We start from the raw sequence: 16,932 nt of genomic DNA on the forward strand, positions 1-16,932 counted from the left end.
AATAAATTCATTGTTTTATCCGTAAATAATTTGTTACTTGACTACATGCAGCATTATCATACACTTATCAAGAACTTTGCTATCAGAAAATACATCTATATCATCACATAATGGGCTAATCATACAGCACAAAGATGTTTTTTTTACAATATATTCCAAAATTATATCTTATTTTGAATATTTTGTTTTGGTTATTCACATTTTGTCTATGTGTGGCATGTTTAGATTGGTGGAGTATGACTTTTATTTGGGACTACACTCATTTGTTTTTGACCTAAATAACTTAATTTCTTGAGTCAGGAGAAAAATCTTCCCACTGTCTCAAGGGGTGTTTTGAATCATGCATGGACTAGACTTTGTTGTTGTTGAGCATGTAAGACTTACTCATGTCTATTTTCATGTTAGTGAAATGTGTAAAATAACTTTAATTTTTCTTTCTCTAATACGCAGACCTAAATGGAGTTTGCATTTTTTTGTTTACAATTTACAGTGAGGATTTTTTTTTAATGAAAAGTAGGTGTCTGAGTGTTTTTTGCTTGAAAAGTGACAGACAGTGAATACTGACATTTTCTTGAATCTTTGGAAAATCTGTGGATGTGCCTCCACTATTCTGCATGTGCAGATACTGCGTGGGCTGCTAATAAGGACCATTCTTCTTCTTTTCTGACAACATAACACCTGCCTTCAAAACTTTTTTTTGGATAAGAACACACTGTATTTACCATGCTTCCTGCCTTCACAGATTTAGCATTTGGTAAATACTTAAAAATTAATAAAATACATAACATCTGCCAGCAAATCCTTAAAAAAAAAAAAAAAGAACGAGCATCTTTTCCAACATCTAAAGTTTCAAATTTAACTCCATTTAAAATCACATAAACACCCAAATACAACTAGTATTTAATGCCCAAACATGTTCACATTTGTTCAAACCAAATACTTCTACTATATGTCATCATGTTTGATAAAAGCATAAGTGTGCTCCACATAAAAGCTGCTTAATGTCTAACAGCTGATATGTTAACTATGTCAGCAAAAACAAGTGCAAAACGAATATTAATTTAATGAAAACTATTACATTTTGATTTAGTTCAAACTCTGCTGGTTAAAACTGTGACATACTCCACTAACTGCTCTGCAAATCGTAATTTTTGTAATATGATGGCTAAGTGCTGAAGATATTACAAATGAACTCTTTTTTTCTGTAGAATTATTCAAAAAACTGTTCATAGTGGGGTGTTTTTTCTATTACTTTCATGTACAGTAAGAGTGTGGCTATTTCTATGTGATGTGTGACAACAAATAAAACCACATTTCTATACAAGCAGCTTAAAAACACATTTTAAAACTCTTTCAGTCAGGGACGTTTATAGGGACTGAAGAAGTTTAAAGGTCTAGTAAAATGATGATGTTACATGTATTTTGCTGACCATTTTATTTCTCACTATTTCAATTTTAACAAGAAAATATTAAAAGTTCAAGTTTAAAACAATGGGGTTGATTTAGTTTCAATCTGCCTGTTAAGTAGCCCGACTCTAGCCTGAAAGCCTGCTTAGGGATGCAAGCCATTCACACAGTGGAGGTGTGTGGGAAAAAAAACCCAGTTGCATTAGTGAGCTGTTTAAAGTACCCACTCCAGCCTGTAGGGGGAGTTTGAACTTTTCAAACTTAGGCTACACACTTGTAGCGCCCCTCTTAGATAAAAATAAAAATACATTTAGACATGGTTTTAGACATGGTTTTGGCATGGCATTTGGCCTCCAAAATATCCACTCCGTGGTCCACTATTGGATAAGTAGACAAGTTTGCCAACACACAATATACAGGAAAACTAGATATTTTCTATGCTATTTGTTTGATGCACCTTTGGAATAAAAGTCCCTGAAATACATTTTGTTAGAGCAGGCTTTCAGTGTAAAAAAGTTTCAAGCACAATAGCTTTATGTTGAAGGAAATAGTACCTTATTAGGACATCAGAAGTACTTGATGGCAAAACAGAAGGATGTATTACTGAAGTAATTAGCAATTCAAAAGACTGAAGGTCCAACCTCAGCAATTTTTTTTAGAAATCAATATTGTGACCTCATCTTTTGTGCCAAACACAGTGAATGAAGTAGGTTCAATCAAGTTTCGTCAGGTGCTATAACAAACTGTAAAGGAAATGTTTCCTCCTGAGTTCATTTTGTTTCACTCTGCTCAAGTACAGCTTGGTTGCAGAGGTGCATGCACTCAGAAAGAGCTGTTTTTGAGCACATTAACAAAACAGTAAGGAAAAAAAAAAGCCAAAGAATCCAGCTTGTGTAACTTTACCTAGACACTGTTTATACCAGTTAAGAGTTCTATATGAAACAGCGAAATATGAAAATCAATCCCAGCTATATATTTCTTTGTGGTCCTCTAATACAAGCGACCCCCCATAATAAGATGTCAAAATGCCTCTCCGTTGACTCAAAAAGTGCACATTTTGGAATTTCACCCTAAGACACAGAGCAAGCAATGTTGGTGCATTTGGTTGGCGTACGCCCAAGTTCAAAAGATGTCATTTTAACATGCTCAAACAAACCAAACACTTCAGAGTTCAGATAAAATGCTCTAATCATGCTTGGTGTTAAAGTGCCCTTGACAGTTTGAAGTGAACTACTGAAGTAGTTGTGAATTATCTAACATTTCAAAATAAATTTTAATAAAACAGTTCTCCAGGGTCTGCATTTAAATCACAACAGAGGTTAAATGAGTCAGTAGATAGATTTGGGCTCTTGGGAAAAGGTCACATAAAGATAAGAAATAAAAAAAAAAACACTAAAAGAGTTTAAGTCAAACCTTCTTGACAAATCATAATCCTGAGAGCATAAAGTCCAAATAAAAAACACCCAGGGACTGTGCAGCTGAAACCACCAAAGTCCTACTTAATCTCATACATAAAGCAATATGAAAGAGAAAGACAAAGTAAAAATCATGCTATAGGATGATCATCCATAATGAATTCCTAAGACAATAAACCAGCGGGGAAACTGGCATCTCATTTTATCGGAGAGGCGGAAGGAAAAATTATCAGTCTTGACACACAATCTTATCTACTTGTGAAACCCTAAAGCCCAGTTCCAGTGAAGGATAAGGGAAATTTGCTTTCTGATCAGTCTGCATGCGCTGATGCCCATGCTGCCGAAGGGCCCGACTGGCTGCATGCCACAGTCAAGCCTGTTTATAATAACCAATCTTAACACTGTTCAAAGAAAAACTTTAAAAGAATCCCGAGGTCATTGGGCAGGCACAAACACATGTACAAGTCTGTTCAGTCAATAGCTCGGTGCACTGAACCACAAACAATACAGAACCTTAATTTTACAGAGGAAATCTCTCAGAAGATTGAAATAAAAATCAAATAACAAATCTGACTTATGACTCCTAGAGATTCCTGAAGCAGTGACCGAGATGTAACAAAGGCGATTTGTGCTGTGGGCCATTAGCAGGTCCTCTTCACCTGACTGACTCCAGCTGCCTGGCTTCGATGTGTCATTCCTGTCAAAAAGATCAGGACCATCCACAAGCCATTCACACTGGGGACATGGTCTTTTTTTGGCAGGGGATGACAGTGACACAAAACAATCTCTTTGCTTGAACCTTTAGCTCTTTCTTTGGGATTATGGAGCAGGAAGACTGAAAGCTGCAAAAATTACACCGACGAGCGTAGCATGGCTGAATGTTGGCTAAGACTGATAGACACGGACATCGGATAGACTTAAGTCTTTCATAAACAAATCAATCTCCTTTAGTCTCTTCATTTTAGTTTAGAATTTCATTGCCTAGGGTTGTGCTACAGGAAAGCAGTACAAAAATAAAAGAGTCTGAATTTTACAGTTTCTATACTTAAAGGAATACTATGCACGATTTTCCCAAAAAAACAATGCATAGACTTGAATATTTCCTTTTAGTCATCACTTATGACCAACTAGCATTGGCAGATTATGAAACAAAAGGCCCATGAGCTCAGAAATGCAAAAGGCCCAACCACCTCCAACATAGGAGGAAGACACACAGACTTTGTGGTGGTTTTGCATCTCTCTGTCGTAGTTATGTACCTTTTTGTGGTCATTTTGAGACTCCTTGTGGTTGTTTTGTGTGTCTTTGAAATAATTTTGTGTCTTACTGAGGCAACTTTGTATCTCTTTGAGCTCACTTTGTGTCAATTTTGGTCATTTGTGTCTGTTGTTATTTTGTGTTTCCTTATGGTTGTTTTGTGTCTCTTTGTAGTAGTTTGTGGTTATTTTGTTGCTCTTTGCAATTCATCTGCATCTCTCTAGGGTTTTTTTTTTTGTATCTCTGGGTTTCCTTTTTCTGATAAGTACGTGCTGATTTGAGTCACATTTTGTAGATGAAGGCCAGGGGGGCCTCTGACACTTTGGGCCTCTGAGCCTGTGCCTGGTAGGCCCATTCAGTGATCTATCCATGCACATTTGAAGTATGCTGCAGTGCATTTATCTGCAAAACGGATGGCTAATTCACAATTCCCACATCCGTGTGTCGGTGAGGGTCCGTTTTGGTCAGTGTGACGTAAATGTTGTCATCCACCAGCGTCAGCGAGGGCCCGTATGGACCCTATATGCACATCTGTGTGCAGCCCATTTTTTATGTGACCGTGTGGACTGTATGCATAGCAAGCTTGCCAGGTGCACATGCTCAAGTCTCCTGTTCCACACTCCATTCCAGTCCAAAACTGCACCACGGTGAAGTTAGTTTTAAGTGGGATATTTGACAGACATTCATTCCAGTCCCAGCAGCGGCTTCTTAGTCACAGTTTCATCCGACATTGGCAGGAGGAGGACGGTAAACTCACCTCCCAGCCCTCCTGTTTAGTGTCATTGGCTGACATGAACCGTCATTTGTATTATGAACAGAAACACGTGTGTGTCCATGTGACCACAGCTGGACACGGAAATTATGTCTGAGCCTTTATGTAGCATGCCTGCACAAGTGGCTACGAAAAATCATGGCCACGGCGTTAATAAAACACAAATATAGAGAGGTGAATTGCCAAGTGGACTGAATCTCGGGTTTGTTTTAACTTTGACTTTGCTGGTGACATTGTGTACAAACAGTAACTGACAATTGCTGTGTCATATACCTTGAAACCAAAATGTTAAAATGTGAAACCAAATATTGACAACATTTATATTTTGTATACATACCTGACACGACTGAGGAAAATATGTCACCTACTGAGCCACGGACGTCATTTAAAGATCATCTCCAAGCTTTAGCATAGTTACAGACCAGGATTTCTGAGCTACATATAGCCAGATTTTAGTACATATTTTAAAATAATCATAAAAATATTAAAAATACGTAAAAAAAAAAACCCCTTTAAATAGTAAGTACTGCATATCCCCCTAATTACATTATAAATGCTTACTGTTTGTCGTATACACAGATTGTGATAACTCTTTCATCTAGGCTTAGACTACACGTCTACTAAACTGTCACTTTTCAACCTTAAATAACCAAAATCTCAACATCTGAAGAGAAATAAACCTAAATGTCTAAAAGCAAATAGACCTAAAATAAACATCCATTTAATGTCCTTTCAGCATTAAATTAACAGCGTGGTCACTCCAGAATAAAAACAAACAGGATTAATTGCACACATGCACAAGGCTCAATTTGGCCCTTCATTTTCTTTAAAACCCCATGCACTTACCCCAGGCGATCCTACCTGGAATCCCTGCACAGTGATGCGCACCGTGTCCCCTACCTTTGCTCTCGTGGGGGACATGAAGAGTTTAGGGCCCTTAGGAGCAGCTGAAAAGAGGAAAAAAAGACAAAGAGACAAAGGTCATCGTACTGAGCATGGAGAGCAAATCCTGCTGGACACCTGTTTTGTCACAGCGAGAGAGAGACAAATACAATTTCCTGTCAATTAAGGTCACGGGGCGAGAGGCAAGGGACCTGCAGGTTCTTTCATCTGAAGGACTGTGCTGGATTTATTCCCCCTTGGAGGGAACAAGAACTAAATTGGGTAGATACTCATTATTAGAGGAGAATGGGAGTGCACCGGGTGGAGTGTGGAGGAAGTGAGATAAGGGACACTCAGAGAGCTAATTCCCTTGTCTTGGTGTGGACAGCAGCCCCCAGATTGCTTTCATTTGGACCATCTAAAACAATGGGGCGCAAGCAGGAGAGGGAGCAGGCAGATTCTAATATTCGGAGATTGTGAAGGGCTGGTGATTGTCCTGTGTATGTAGTGTTGAGATAAAAAATGAGCGATTTGCATAATGTTATAAAAAGGTAAGTCATTTCATTACGGCTAAACGGCACAGTTTACTGCATTAGGCCCGTATAAGCAGGTTCTGCACGATTTGAGATGATTAACAATCCCACTAAAGATAACTGCTCTGCACGCTGTGCAGTTCCATATGTTAGACAAACGAACTGAACAGCACATGCAATGAGACTCAAGCTAAGGGCAACCTATCAATAACACCAGTACAAATCCACCCCAGGAGTTTTTCAATTAATTTGATCCCAACTCTCAATATAAATCACACTGGTTGCTTGTTTTCATTAATGAGTTAAACTAAATGATAAATAAATAAACAGATAAATGACCTCAGTATTTAGCTATTAATCTGGCAACAAAGTGTCCACTGTAGCTAATGAAGCACAGCCTTTTCTTAGGCAGCCATTGACTACAAGCCTGCAGCAGACTAATGGATCAGGAGTTCCAGTGTCATATCTGTAAACAGGATTGAGTATGTGGCATTGCACATGCAGTGAATATCACATCTAGGGTGGTGTTGGGAAGTAGTAAACTACATGCTATGAAACTAGTGGTTTAAATTTTATAGTAGCTTACTGATAGTTCAGCTACATTCATATTTGCATTGTGATTCAAGTAGTTTAATTACTTTTTTTTTTTTTTTTTGCCATTTTTGTGTAGTTAACGACTGAAACTATTTAAATAAACCTTTCATACAAGAAATCAAGCCCAACATCCTTGACAAGAAAGAAATTACATGCACCATGTGCTTCACATCAAGAGACACAAAAGACATAAAGACATAATAAATCCTGCACGTAAAAATAAAAAAAGATCAGAATGGAATACATAGAATGTATCTTCACATGGAAAAAAAATCCACTTGATAATACTAGTAAAAGTAAAACAAATAAAAATGAAATAAAATAAAAAAAAACATTGACATTATTAATAAAAATATAAGGCTAAAATAGAGTGTATAAAATGCATAAAATTAAGGAAAAAACAACATTTAAAAGGAAAGGAATGATTTTTTATTTTTATTATACCATTGCTTCTGTATTGTAATTGAACCCACTTAAACCCCATTAATCATAAGTACTGATTATTGCTATTTATTAACAAATATTCAGAGAAATGGTATGCTGTTTCAGAAATTATGTGACTAATTGAGTAATTCTGCTTATTATTATTATTACATGACAGGTGTAAATAGACCCCAGCAACCATCTACCATATCCTGTGGTCTTGCTTAAACTGGCTCCCTTTTTTAGACACTATTTCTGAGAAATGTGGCTGTAATATCATGCCTTCTACTACAATTTCTACTTTTTGGTATATTCTCACTTCCACATGATTCCAATCTCCCTCCTCACTTACAGGGGGACTTTGTTTTTTTCTCACTATTAGCCAGATGCTCGATTCTATTTCAGTGGACGGATGTAAGACCTCCATCACACAGCCAATGGATCAAAGATGTGACTCAGAACATCCATCTAGAAAATGTCAGATGAGGTTTAGGCGGTCTGGCCTATATGTGTTTAAATACTCTTGATTAGGCTGTTCTCATGCACTGTTTTGCTCGAAAAAATACTGCACCAAAGGTTGTACATATCCCACATAATCATGAGCCAGTAAATACTGCATAACCCGTGTATTTTGGAAGGCTGCAAACACATGACCAATGCACTGAGGGGGGTCAAGAGGGAAGCTGCCGCAAATGGTCAAGTTAGAAGGCAGATTGTGGTGGTGGATCGGTAACAAAACAAAAGATTTTCCCCAAGGATACCGGTGTTTAAAACTGTGCGAACTTTGAGTAAAATTTGACTCATTGTAACGTACGTCATCACTAGGCTTGGGCGGTATCTAATTCTTCATACCTTCATATCTTCCTGAAATTCTACAGGGATACAAACTGTTAACAAAAGTAATATTCTCACATCTGTTCTCCTTATTAAACAGAGAAATACAAATGTATACCTTTATAATTCAACTTTATCTTGGTCGTGATGAATGGAAAAACTCTGTAAATAATTCTGACTGAAAAAAGCACTTAAATTGCATGAAACTGAAGTGGAAAGAGCACATATACCAATTCTGGAAAGCTTTCAGCACCACTAGACAATTTGTTATTCTGCATAAATGGGTCCATTTGTTCAGAAAATAAGTGCACAGCGGTAGTAAAATGGTGCAAAATCTAAGAGAAAATGTTGGAATCAGTCACTTTTTTAAAGATTAAAAGGAAAACGTCCATGTATTTATACTGGCAACCCAACCAGAGACATCATGTGAGCAGTTACACATGGCTAAGTGTTCCATCTCATGCTGAAGACGGATGCCATTTCACAGGCTAGTTTTGGCATGGCAACGTGAAGCACTATCTTCCACCGCCCACACACTAACGGAAGGGTATTTTTAAATACTGGTGTCATGGCGTCACATAGAGCTCGCGAGGCATATGGCCCGGGAAGATGATGGCTGATTTCTGGGATTTGCTCCAACAGTGACAGTTGGTGTCCTACGTCACCACCTTTGATTAGGGCAGCATGCAGTGTGATGGACATAACACAGCCCATCTCCGAGGGTGATGGCCTCACAGGGGAAATGAGCCACGCTCTCATGAGACCCGTCACCTAAGACCCGACTACTTCACTTTGAAAGAGGGAACTGTTATCACATCAGGATGGGTCAGAGAATAAACATACCCTCCAGAAAAACAACTGTGCACCATGCATCAGGTGGGCTTTAGTACCAAGCCAAGACATCAACAGGTCTGCCCAGCTGCACAACAGACTTAAGCAGTTGAAAGGAACCTATCACATTATCTGGGTGACTGGTTTTGTTGAAAAAGAGATGCTGGAGAGGCATGCAACCGAATCCTAAAGGCCTGACTGACTGCTGGATCGCTCTATCGTGGCAAATCCTGCACTGTGTAATGTCATTCACGGATAGACTAGGTGACCCAAAGCGGGGAGATAAGGCAGATTGATGAATGTGAAACTGAGCTGCAGGTGAACACAAACAACATACTAGGTACACATAATAAATCTATATTCGCACTGGCAAACAGACAAACACACCCACACATTTACATACAAATAACCATTCACATATATGCATCCAATCCCCAAAAATACACACACATACACACATACACGGACACACACACACACGTGTGCACTCACACACAGATCACAGACGGCTTCCTGAAACTGAGCATCTGCTCTTTGATTATCACGGTCTGGCAAAGCAATGACTGGGAGATGTGAGGTAGCCTGGATCCCGTCTCACTGCTGCACGCTAGATGAGATGAGAATCCCACCACTTGTCTAATGATGTTGAATAATAAACACCTCAGCTCATCTAAACCCAAAGCAGAGAACCTATTTTAATTATAAAGATGCACTATGTTCATCTGGGTTCATAAAATGTTTACCAATAAATTTCATTTGCGTTCTCATAAATGACCATCGACATTCCTTATTGTTTCACTTTCCAATTTTTCGTGATTTTTAAAGAAAAATACGTTTTTTCATTGCTAATTTATTCTTTCAAGATTTTTGGCAATTTTAATGAAAAGAAAATTGAATATATTTTTTCTTTAAAAAGTTTTGGTTTGGAAGGCTTATTGTCTTTTTTTTTTTTTTTTTAAATTGCCAATTTTTAATTTTTTAAGTGATTTTTTTTTTCTTAAAAAAATGTTGGTGATTTTTAAAGTAAACGTGACCCCCAAATCCATGGGCCCCTTACACCATGTATTATAGCCAGAAATTGTAAAAACAAAAAAAATATCACTGGATATGTTATACAGAATTCCATAACTTTTCCAAGCCTGGCAATGGCTATTTGCAAATACCCTGACTTTTCCAGGTTTTTCATGACCATATGAACCCCGGTTCATAAATACAATACAGTGCAGGAAAAAAAAAACACACTCATGATCTCATGGAGCTTTTTTGTGGACACCCAAGGCCTGGCGCCAGCCTCAGGTCCATCTGTATGGCGAGCACGGAGCACTTCATGAATATTCATGAGGTGCAATACAACATTGGTCGATTGTCAGACTGTCGCTCTGTCTCATGTGGTAATATTAAATCTCTGAAAGATTTATTACTTATGGGCACTGCAAAGACCTCCTTTTCATTTCCTGACCAAACACACCTGAGAGCACCAGGAGAGAGTGTGTGTATACAGTGAGATGGATACTTGGTGCAATTACCCAGTTATGGCTGCATAATAGAAATGAATATGGTATTTTAGTGGTGGGAATAATTTGGTGAGCTGTTTTACACAGACACATTCAATTAGAGTTAAACAAAGCTCAGTTACTCTAAAAACCTGTGTGCCGTTTTGTCTCTGATATGAGCCAAATCAAATTTTATTGCACATAACCTCTGACCTGAATTACAACCTTATTCCTTTTTTTAGACTCTTCTATTCCGAGACGGATCGAGCCAAAAGCAGGTCTGTGAATGCTTTGAATTTCAAGCGCGCTCTAATTAGAATCAACAGACGCACATTATCTGTTCTCTTTTCTTTAGGTGTTGGGAAAAAATGTCTGCAGATGCTCCTTCCATCTTTAAAAGAACAAAGCTAATGATAAATTAATGCCTTCAAACAAGGCAGAAGGAAAGGCTTGTCAAAATATTAGCGCCTTTGACATTTAGCAAGAGTTTCACAGGGGCCTGTTCCCCTCAGGGTGTGTCATCTGTTTTATCATCAACATGTGAAAGAGGCAAAGAGCTGTTAGGATCTTTACTGCAATACTTTGTCTGGAGGAGACAGCTCGTGCCATTATACCTTCAACTGATGTGACTGTCTCCGTCTCGCATGTGATGTACTATATTTCAATCCACTTGGGATACGACGGTGACACTTATTACTTTTTAGAAGACGATTTTTCTGGTATGATATATCCCTATTTGAAAAAGTGACAATACCATTTTCGACAATTGGTGTTTAAATTAGGGCCAAATAGCTTTTTCAGATACTGGATCCTCTCCTCTCGCAGATGTCATTAAGTGGTTTAAAGGACCAGTCAGGCAGTATTTTTTAAATTTAAATATGTCAAATAATGCCATTTTGTCACTGATTTTTTGCATCAGACACCAACACACAATGGCACCCTCTGTGGCGGTATAATACGCACTGGGCTGCAGCAGTTTTTGATGCAGCGGGCAGCTACTGTATTATAAAGAGTGAGAAAGTCCGTATAAAGCTAATGGGAGGGGTGGTGGATGGGTCAAACAAACTCCGGAGTTTCACCTGTGAGCCCGCTGTTTGTGTCCGATATGAAACCAGAAGTCAATGAAGTTATTTTAATAACAACATAGTGTGCTAGTATGTGTAGCATCCTATGCTGTCCCTAAATGTTCAAAACAGACACAAGAGGGTACCTAACGCACTATATTTGACATGTATGTCCACTGACAAGGCGACAGTATTTGACGAGTTGGGATGACAGCATGATAAAAGTACTGCGCTCAGCTGTTTTAGTTAACTACTCAGCTTTTCTTAAAAATAAAACAGTCAACCAAATCACAAGAATAAATGTTGACATTGTATCTTTCTGCAAACCACAGATATGCTACATTTGTATGTTATTATGTGGCAGATATATTAAAACTTTAGGAGTATTTTATGGTTCAACAACACAGAGGAAAACATGTGGTTAGGTTTAAACCCACTTGGTTATAGTGGAGAAAATACCTGCTTTTGGTTTCAATTCCCATCTGAAAGGCAGCAATGTCTCATTAAAAACAAATGTTTTTTTTTTTTTTTGTTGGTCTAGAGCAGTGGTCTGCATCTTTGCAGGCATCTCTCCTTGCCGTCTCGTCATCTACCATCTCCTCCTTTGACATGACAAAGCCAGCTTATATACCACATCACTTTAGAAACGTCTGAAATGTATGAAACAGATATGTGATGTGGTTTGCAGAAATGTTCAATGTCGTCATTTTCTTCTGGCAACTGGGCTGGAAACTATATTCTGTTATTTTTAAAGCTGTATCAGGAGGAACCAACAGAATTGAGGCTCAGTGTCACAGCCAGAGTAGGATTTTAATCTTTTCATGTGATTTGTTGACTGTAAGAAACATATAGAATAATGCCAGCTGAGTCCTTTGAGCTGCTCTGCACTAGATCTTTATCTTGAAACTCCTCTTGAAAACTGATGGATTCAAAAGGTACAACAGAAAGGAGTGTCCCTTCTTCACTAATTGAGACCCTGTAGATTCACCCTATTTACCCAGATATGTATATGGATTCTGGCAGGATATCTGTTTGGCACTCAAAAAGTGGAAAAACTGAAATTAACCCAAAATCTAAAACTTTTTTTTTTTTCACAGGCAGCAGTCTGAGTGCATCATCAAAAGATAGAGGGACTAAAGGTCCAGACAAACTGACATCAAAGAACTAGTGGCAACGAAGGACGACTGCTGGGACACCACGTCCTCTGTGTGTCGGACAAATATATGCACTTGAACACACCGTGAAGATTACAGACAACGCCAATCAAGCATATTCTAGGCCTGTGTGAAAGAAAATAACTCTCAATACAAGCATGGGGACGACAGTCTGTATTCCATCGCTCAAAAAGGGAAACCCGAAGGCCGACAAGACGGACTCAAGATGCTGATTAGCCAGTTAGCACATTAATAACACAACCCGATGCTGAAAGTACAAAGAATATTTACCGTGCACTAGTGATAAATAAAACAATCTGTTTCTGCTAAAGAGCTCAATGGCTTTAAAAATAATCTTACCAAATATGTATTACAAGTGTATTTTGATCTCACGCTTTCTTGACTTTCGTCGTTTGTTTTTTTCCACACTTACGTTTCTCTTCTCATGCACTGAGCCAGGGCCAATAATGCCAACTGTGTGGGTCACACAACAAATACTACAATGTGCACCGATGGCCCAACATTGACCAACGGCCATCCGTCGTCTTGGTGTGTCAGGACCATAATGTCAAGTTCAATTTGCTGCAACACGTCTATGTGCCATTGTCCAAATTCAGATCCAACGAGTCCTCAGTGTCAAACAATGATTTTTAATTTCCCAAATATGGATGGGGGATATACTGAATGTACTTAATGTATCACAGCTTGTACCACCTGGAATATATAAAATGACTATATCGCAAACATTGAGTATAAATTGTCAAGTAATTTTTTGAGCCACCAGCAGGAGACACACTTTGGTGTTTGGTTCTCTCACTCTTCCCAAAGGCCCTTTCCCTCCTATAGACACACACACAGAAAGCAGTGTTTTTGCAGAGCTCCATACCGGGACTATTTAGTCACATTTTGCGATCATGAAGTGCCAGTTACTTGCAAATTCTATTAACATATGAACTGAAGAGTTATTAGTTTATTTCCTGCTCACTGTGAAGAAATTATCATGTTTAAAGGTGCTATGTTTTAACAGTTAACAGTTTAACTCTCTGCTAACTGCTAGCATCCAGCTATTGATTGGAAACCTTAAGTCCAAAGCAAAAACACCCGCACTTCCAAGATGAGCTTGGTCCTTCAAATTAAAATCACCATGGGCTTTGACAGTACTTTATTTAACTTTATTTTGAGAGTATATTATTAAACTTTATTATAACAATACATAATCTAACTTTATTTAACTTAATTGTAACAATACTTTATTTATCATAACAGTACTCTAATTTATTTAATTTGATTAAACTTTATTATAACAGTACTTAAATTTAAACGTATTATATGTGAGTAGCTGCTTTATTGTAACTGTAGTTCGCTTTATGATTTTGTAGCTTAGTAGTCTACAGTAGTTAAGAGCAGATTTCAAAATACTGAGATATACCTTGATATATCGCAATATTATTTAAAAACCATATTGCCTAGCCCTATTCTCAAACATGAAGCTGAAATTTGAGACAAACAAGGCGAGCAAGCTTTAGTGTTTAGTATTGACTCATATCTATCAAATGTACTGATTGTGGTTTGGATTTGTATATCGAGTCTTCACAGATCTTCCTTTAGAAAAGTGGACCACAGACGGTTGAGGGGAGAAAAAGCTGTGCTGTGTGAGTGACTTGTTTACGGGAGATTTTAAATCCCTATTTGTCATTTTTAAAACCCATTAAAGACTCTCCTCCTCTAGATGATAATGACAGTTTCTATACATCAGCGCAGAGTGACCACAGCTGCTCACCAGCATAGTAAGAGGGATATTTTTAATAAGATGAAAGGTGGTGATGTGAGATAAAAATACTGACAGCGAGACACAATGCAGCAAGCAAATATGTACGAGCCACAGTCTCCTCATTCATATTCTCTCTCTGCCTTCAACCATTGCTAACATCTCATGGATGATAATGTCTCTGTTTATCATGTCAGGATTGTGTGGCTTGTCTCCAGGAGGACCATGCCAACGTATTGCCTTTGAAGTGTTAATTGGATGCGCCGGAAGCCATCTTTGTTTTTAGATTACAAAAAAATGAGAAAGTGAGTGTGTGCCTCTCTTAGATCACATACACTATTAAAACTTAATGCTAACTTTTCCCTTAAAGTATGATTCTGCATCGCTACGTCTTCTGCTTTGATAGTTTGAAGCAAACCAATAAAATACTGCAGTCTTTCTCTCCTGTGATGAAATAAAGAGGCTAAAAAAACCCCTAAAATGTAAGACTGAAGAGCTTAAAGCAGGAATATTCAACTTGCTTTGGTTAGGGGCCACTTTTGCAAAATGTCATGAGGCCAGGGTCGCAGCCCCATACATGTTTTTAGGATTTAAGGACAGATTTTAGGCTGTCTCAAGGATTTAAGGACATTTCTTATATTTTAGGACATTTCTAGGAAGTTTCTTTGCTTTTAGGATGTTTCTAGGATTTAGGACATTTTTAGGACATTATACTATTATGTCTATACTATATACTATATACTATATACTATACTATATTATTTTAGGACAATTCCTACCATTTTCAAACCTTTTTTATAAACAAGCTCTTTTTTAATGCTGCTTTATGCATTCTGGCACCTTATATATACTAAAAGCACAAAAACAATTTGAATCTCTTTTTTTTTATTAGAAATTAGAAAATTGTTGGGGGGTCACTTGGTACCCTACTGGGGGCCAGCTTTGGCCCATGGGCCGTAGTTTGAGTATCACTGGCTAAAGCGAAATGCTCACTGAAGTCTGAAGAAGGGCAGCATTTCTCCAACGATATAACGTTGGTCAGCGTGTCTAAATTCTCATTTGACTTCTCTAATTCAGGTTGACTTTTTCAATAACGGCACTGAGTTAACTCAATCTAGCAACAGACAGCTCGATGAATTGCCCTGTCAGTCACTTGGAGTTTTGCATTCGCTGCTAAACTCGCAATCTGCTCAGCTGTAACACAATTAAGTGGCATCAAATGAAAATCAGTGTTGTTCTGAGTACATTTGCAAGGGACACATAAGGGGGCCCAGTTGGTTTCCAAGTGCAGCAAGGGGATACAAGGAGACAGTGGGAGATTAAAAGGGAGAAGAAATGAGAAAGGGGTGTGTGTGTGTGTGTGTGTGTGTGTGTGTGTGTGGACAGATGAGAAAAAGATGGTGGAAGAATGAGAACAGCATGCAAAAACAATCTGCATCCCACTCACCTAGAGTGACCTCTGTCTGCATGGGCATGGACAGCGCCGGGTGCTTGACTTCGCAGCTGAACAGGGCGTCGTTATCCAGCTGAGGGTTGAGGGTCCAGGTGAGTCGGGCCTGCACCACCACAGAGCCATCACTCTGGGGGATGTGAGTGTGGCTAAAATAGTAGAGTGGGTCGGTGCTGTGGACCCAGCGGGGGAATTCCCGGCTCACCACAGTCTCTGGGATGACCTCTGTCGCAGGGCTGGGCTCGTAGGCCTGCTGGCCCTGAGTGTGGACGCGCTGAGGGCTCTCCGTGTACAGACGTGGCGCCCGCCCTTCAGGGTCCAGTAGGGAGAGGGAGCGCTGCAGTTTAGTGTCGTCGAGGTCCCTGCTAATGAGGGGCCTGGCTCCTCTAACACCAGCTGCGCCGCCTCCCTGCTCGCTGGAGGATTGGGTGTAGGAGATCACCTCGATCAGCTCGCCATCACGCTTAAAGTACACCTTAGACGGAGCATTGAGTGAAAAGCAGACAGAGAGGAGAAAAAGAGGGAGAGACACATTTTAATTTATTTACAGAAGAAAATAAACAAAGAACAGCATTGTCATAATAACACCTCATAAAGTAGGCAAACACGTTCCTATTTACACATCCAGCAGACACACAGAGACATTTGCATTAATTTGAAGTCCCATTTGTGGCCACCTGGTGAACATAAGTCCAATATTCACTTTTGGCTCTGTTTTAGTCTCTGTCAACTCAGGAAAATATCTGGCTCTTCAGAAGCTAAATGCTCTGCTACGTTCACCAGACCAGCGCTCACTTTGTTTGCCTTTTGGTGCTGGCCAGGTAGTGTATGTTGGATTTAATGGAACTTTTTCTGCCTGCTGCAGCTGGAAAAAGGGACTGATGAAAGCAGTGAGAGTGAGCTGAAACAGTAAAGCTGTAAAGCCAAAACAATGAGCTGAAAGACACAAACATGCTCTTCAGAGCTGGACTGACGCAGTGGGGTGGCAGTTCTCGGAGCTTTGTTAGCTAGGAGTGACATCTTTCACATTACACACTTTTTTTTCCCCCAAAACTAA

At 38.9% G+C, this 16,932-nt stretch overlaps 1 protein-coding gene across 2 annotated transcripts in view; it reads right to left on the reverse strand.

Annotated features, from left to right (window-relative positions):
* The window catches only part of igsf21a (immunoglobin superfamily, member 21a), a 262,796-nt gene that overhangs the window by 12,680 nt on the left and 233,184 nt on the right, over nt 1-16,932 (reverse strand). Inside the window, exons 6-7 of one of the 2 annotated variants that reach the window (XM_042497548.1) lie at nt 15,873-16,350; nt 5,711-5,796 (exon numbers count right to left, since the gene is read on the reverse strand). In XM_042497548.1, the coding sequence (XP_042353482.1) occupies nt 5,711-5,796; nt 15,873-16,350 (564 nt within the window). Of the gene's footprint in view, nt 1-5,695; nt 5,797-15,872; nt 16,351-16,932 lie in introns of both variants that reach the window. The other variant, XM_042497540.1, reaches the window with a different exon arrangement.

Source organism: Plectropomus leopardus, chromosome 2, assembly GCF_008729295.1.
Source record: "Plectropomus leopardus isolate mb chromosome 2, YSFRI_Pleo_2.0, whole genome shotgun sequence".
Taxonomy (NCBI): domain Eukaryota; kingdom Metazoa; phylum Chordata; class Actinopteri; order Perciformes; family Serranidae; genus Plectropomus; species Plectropomus leopardus.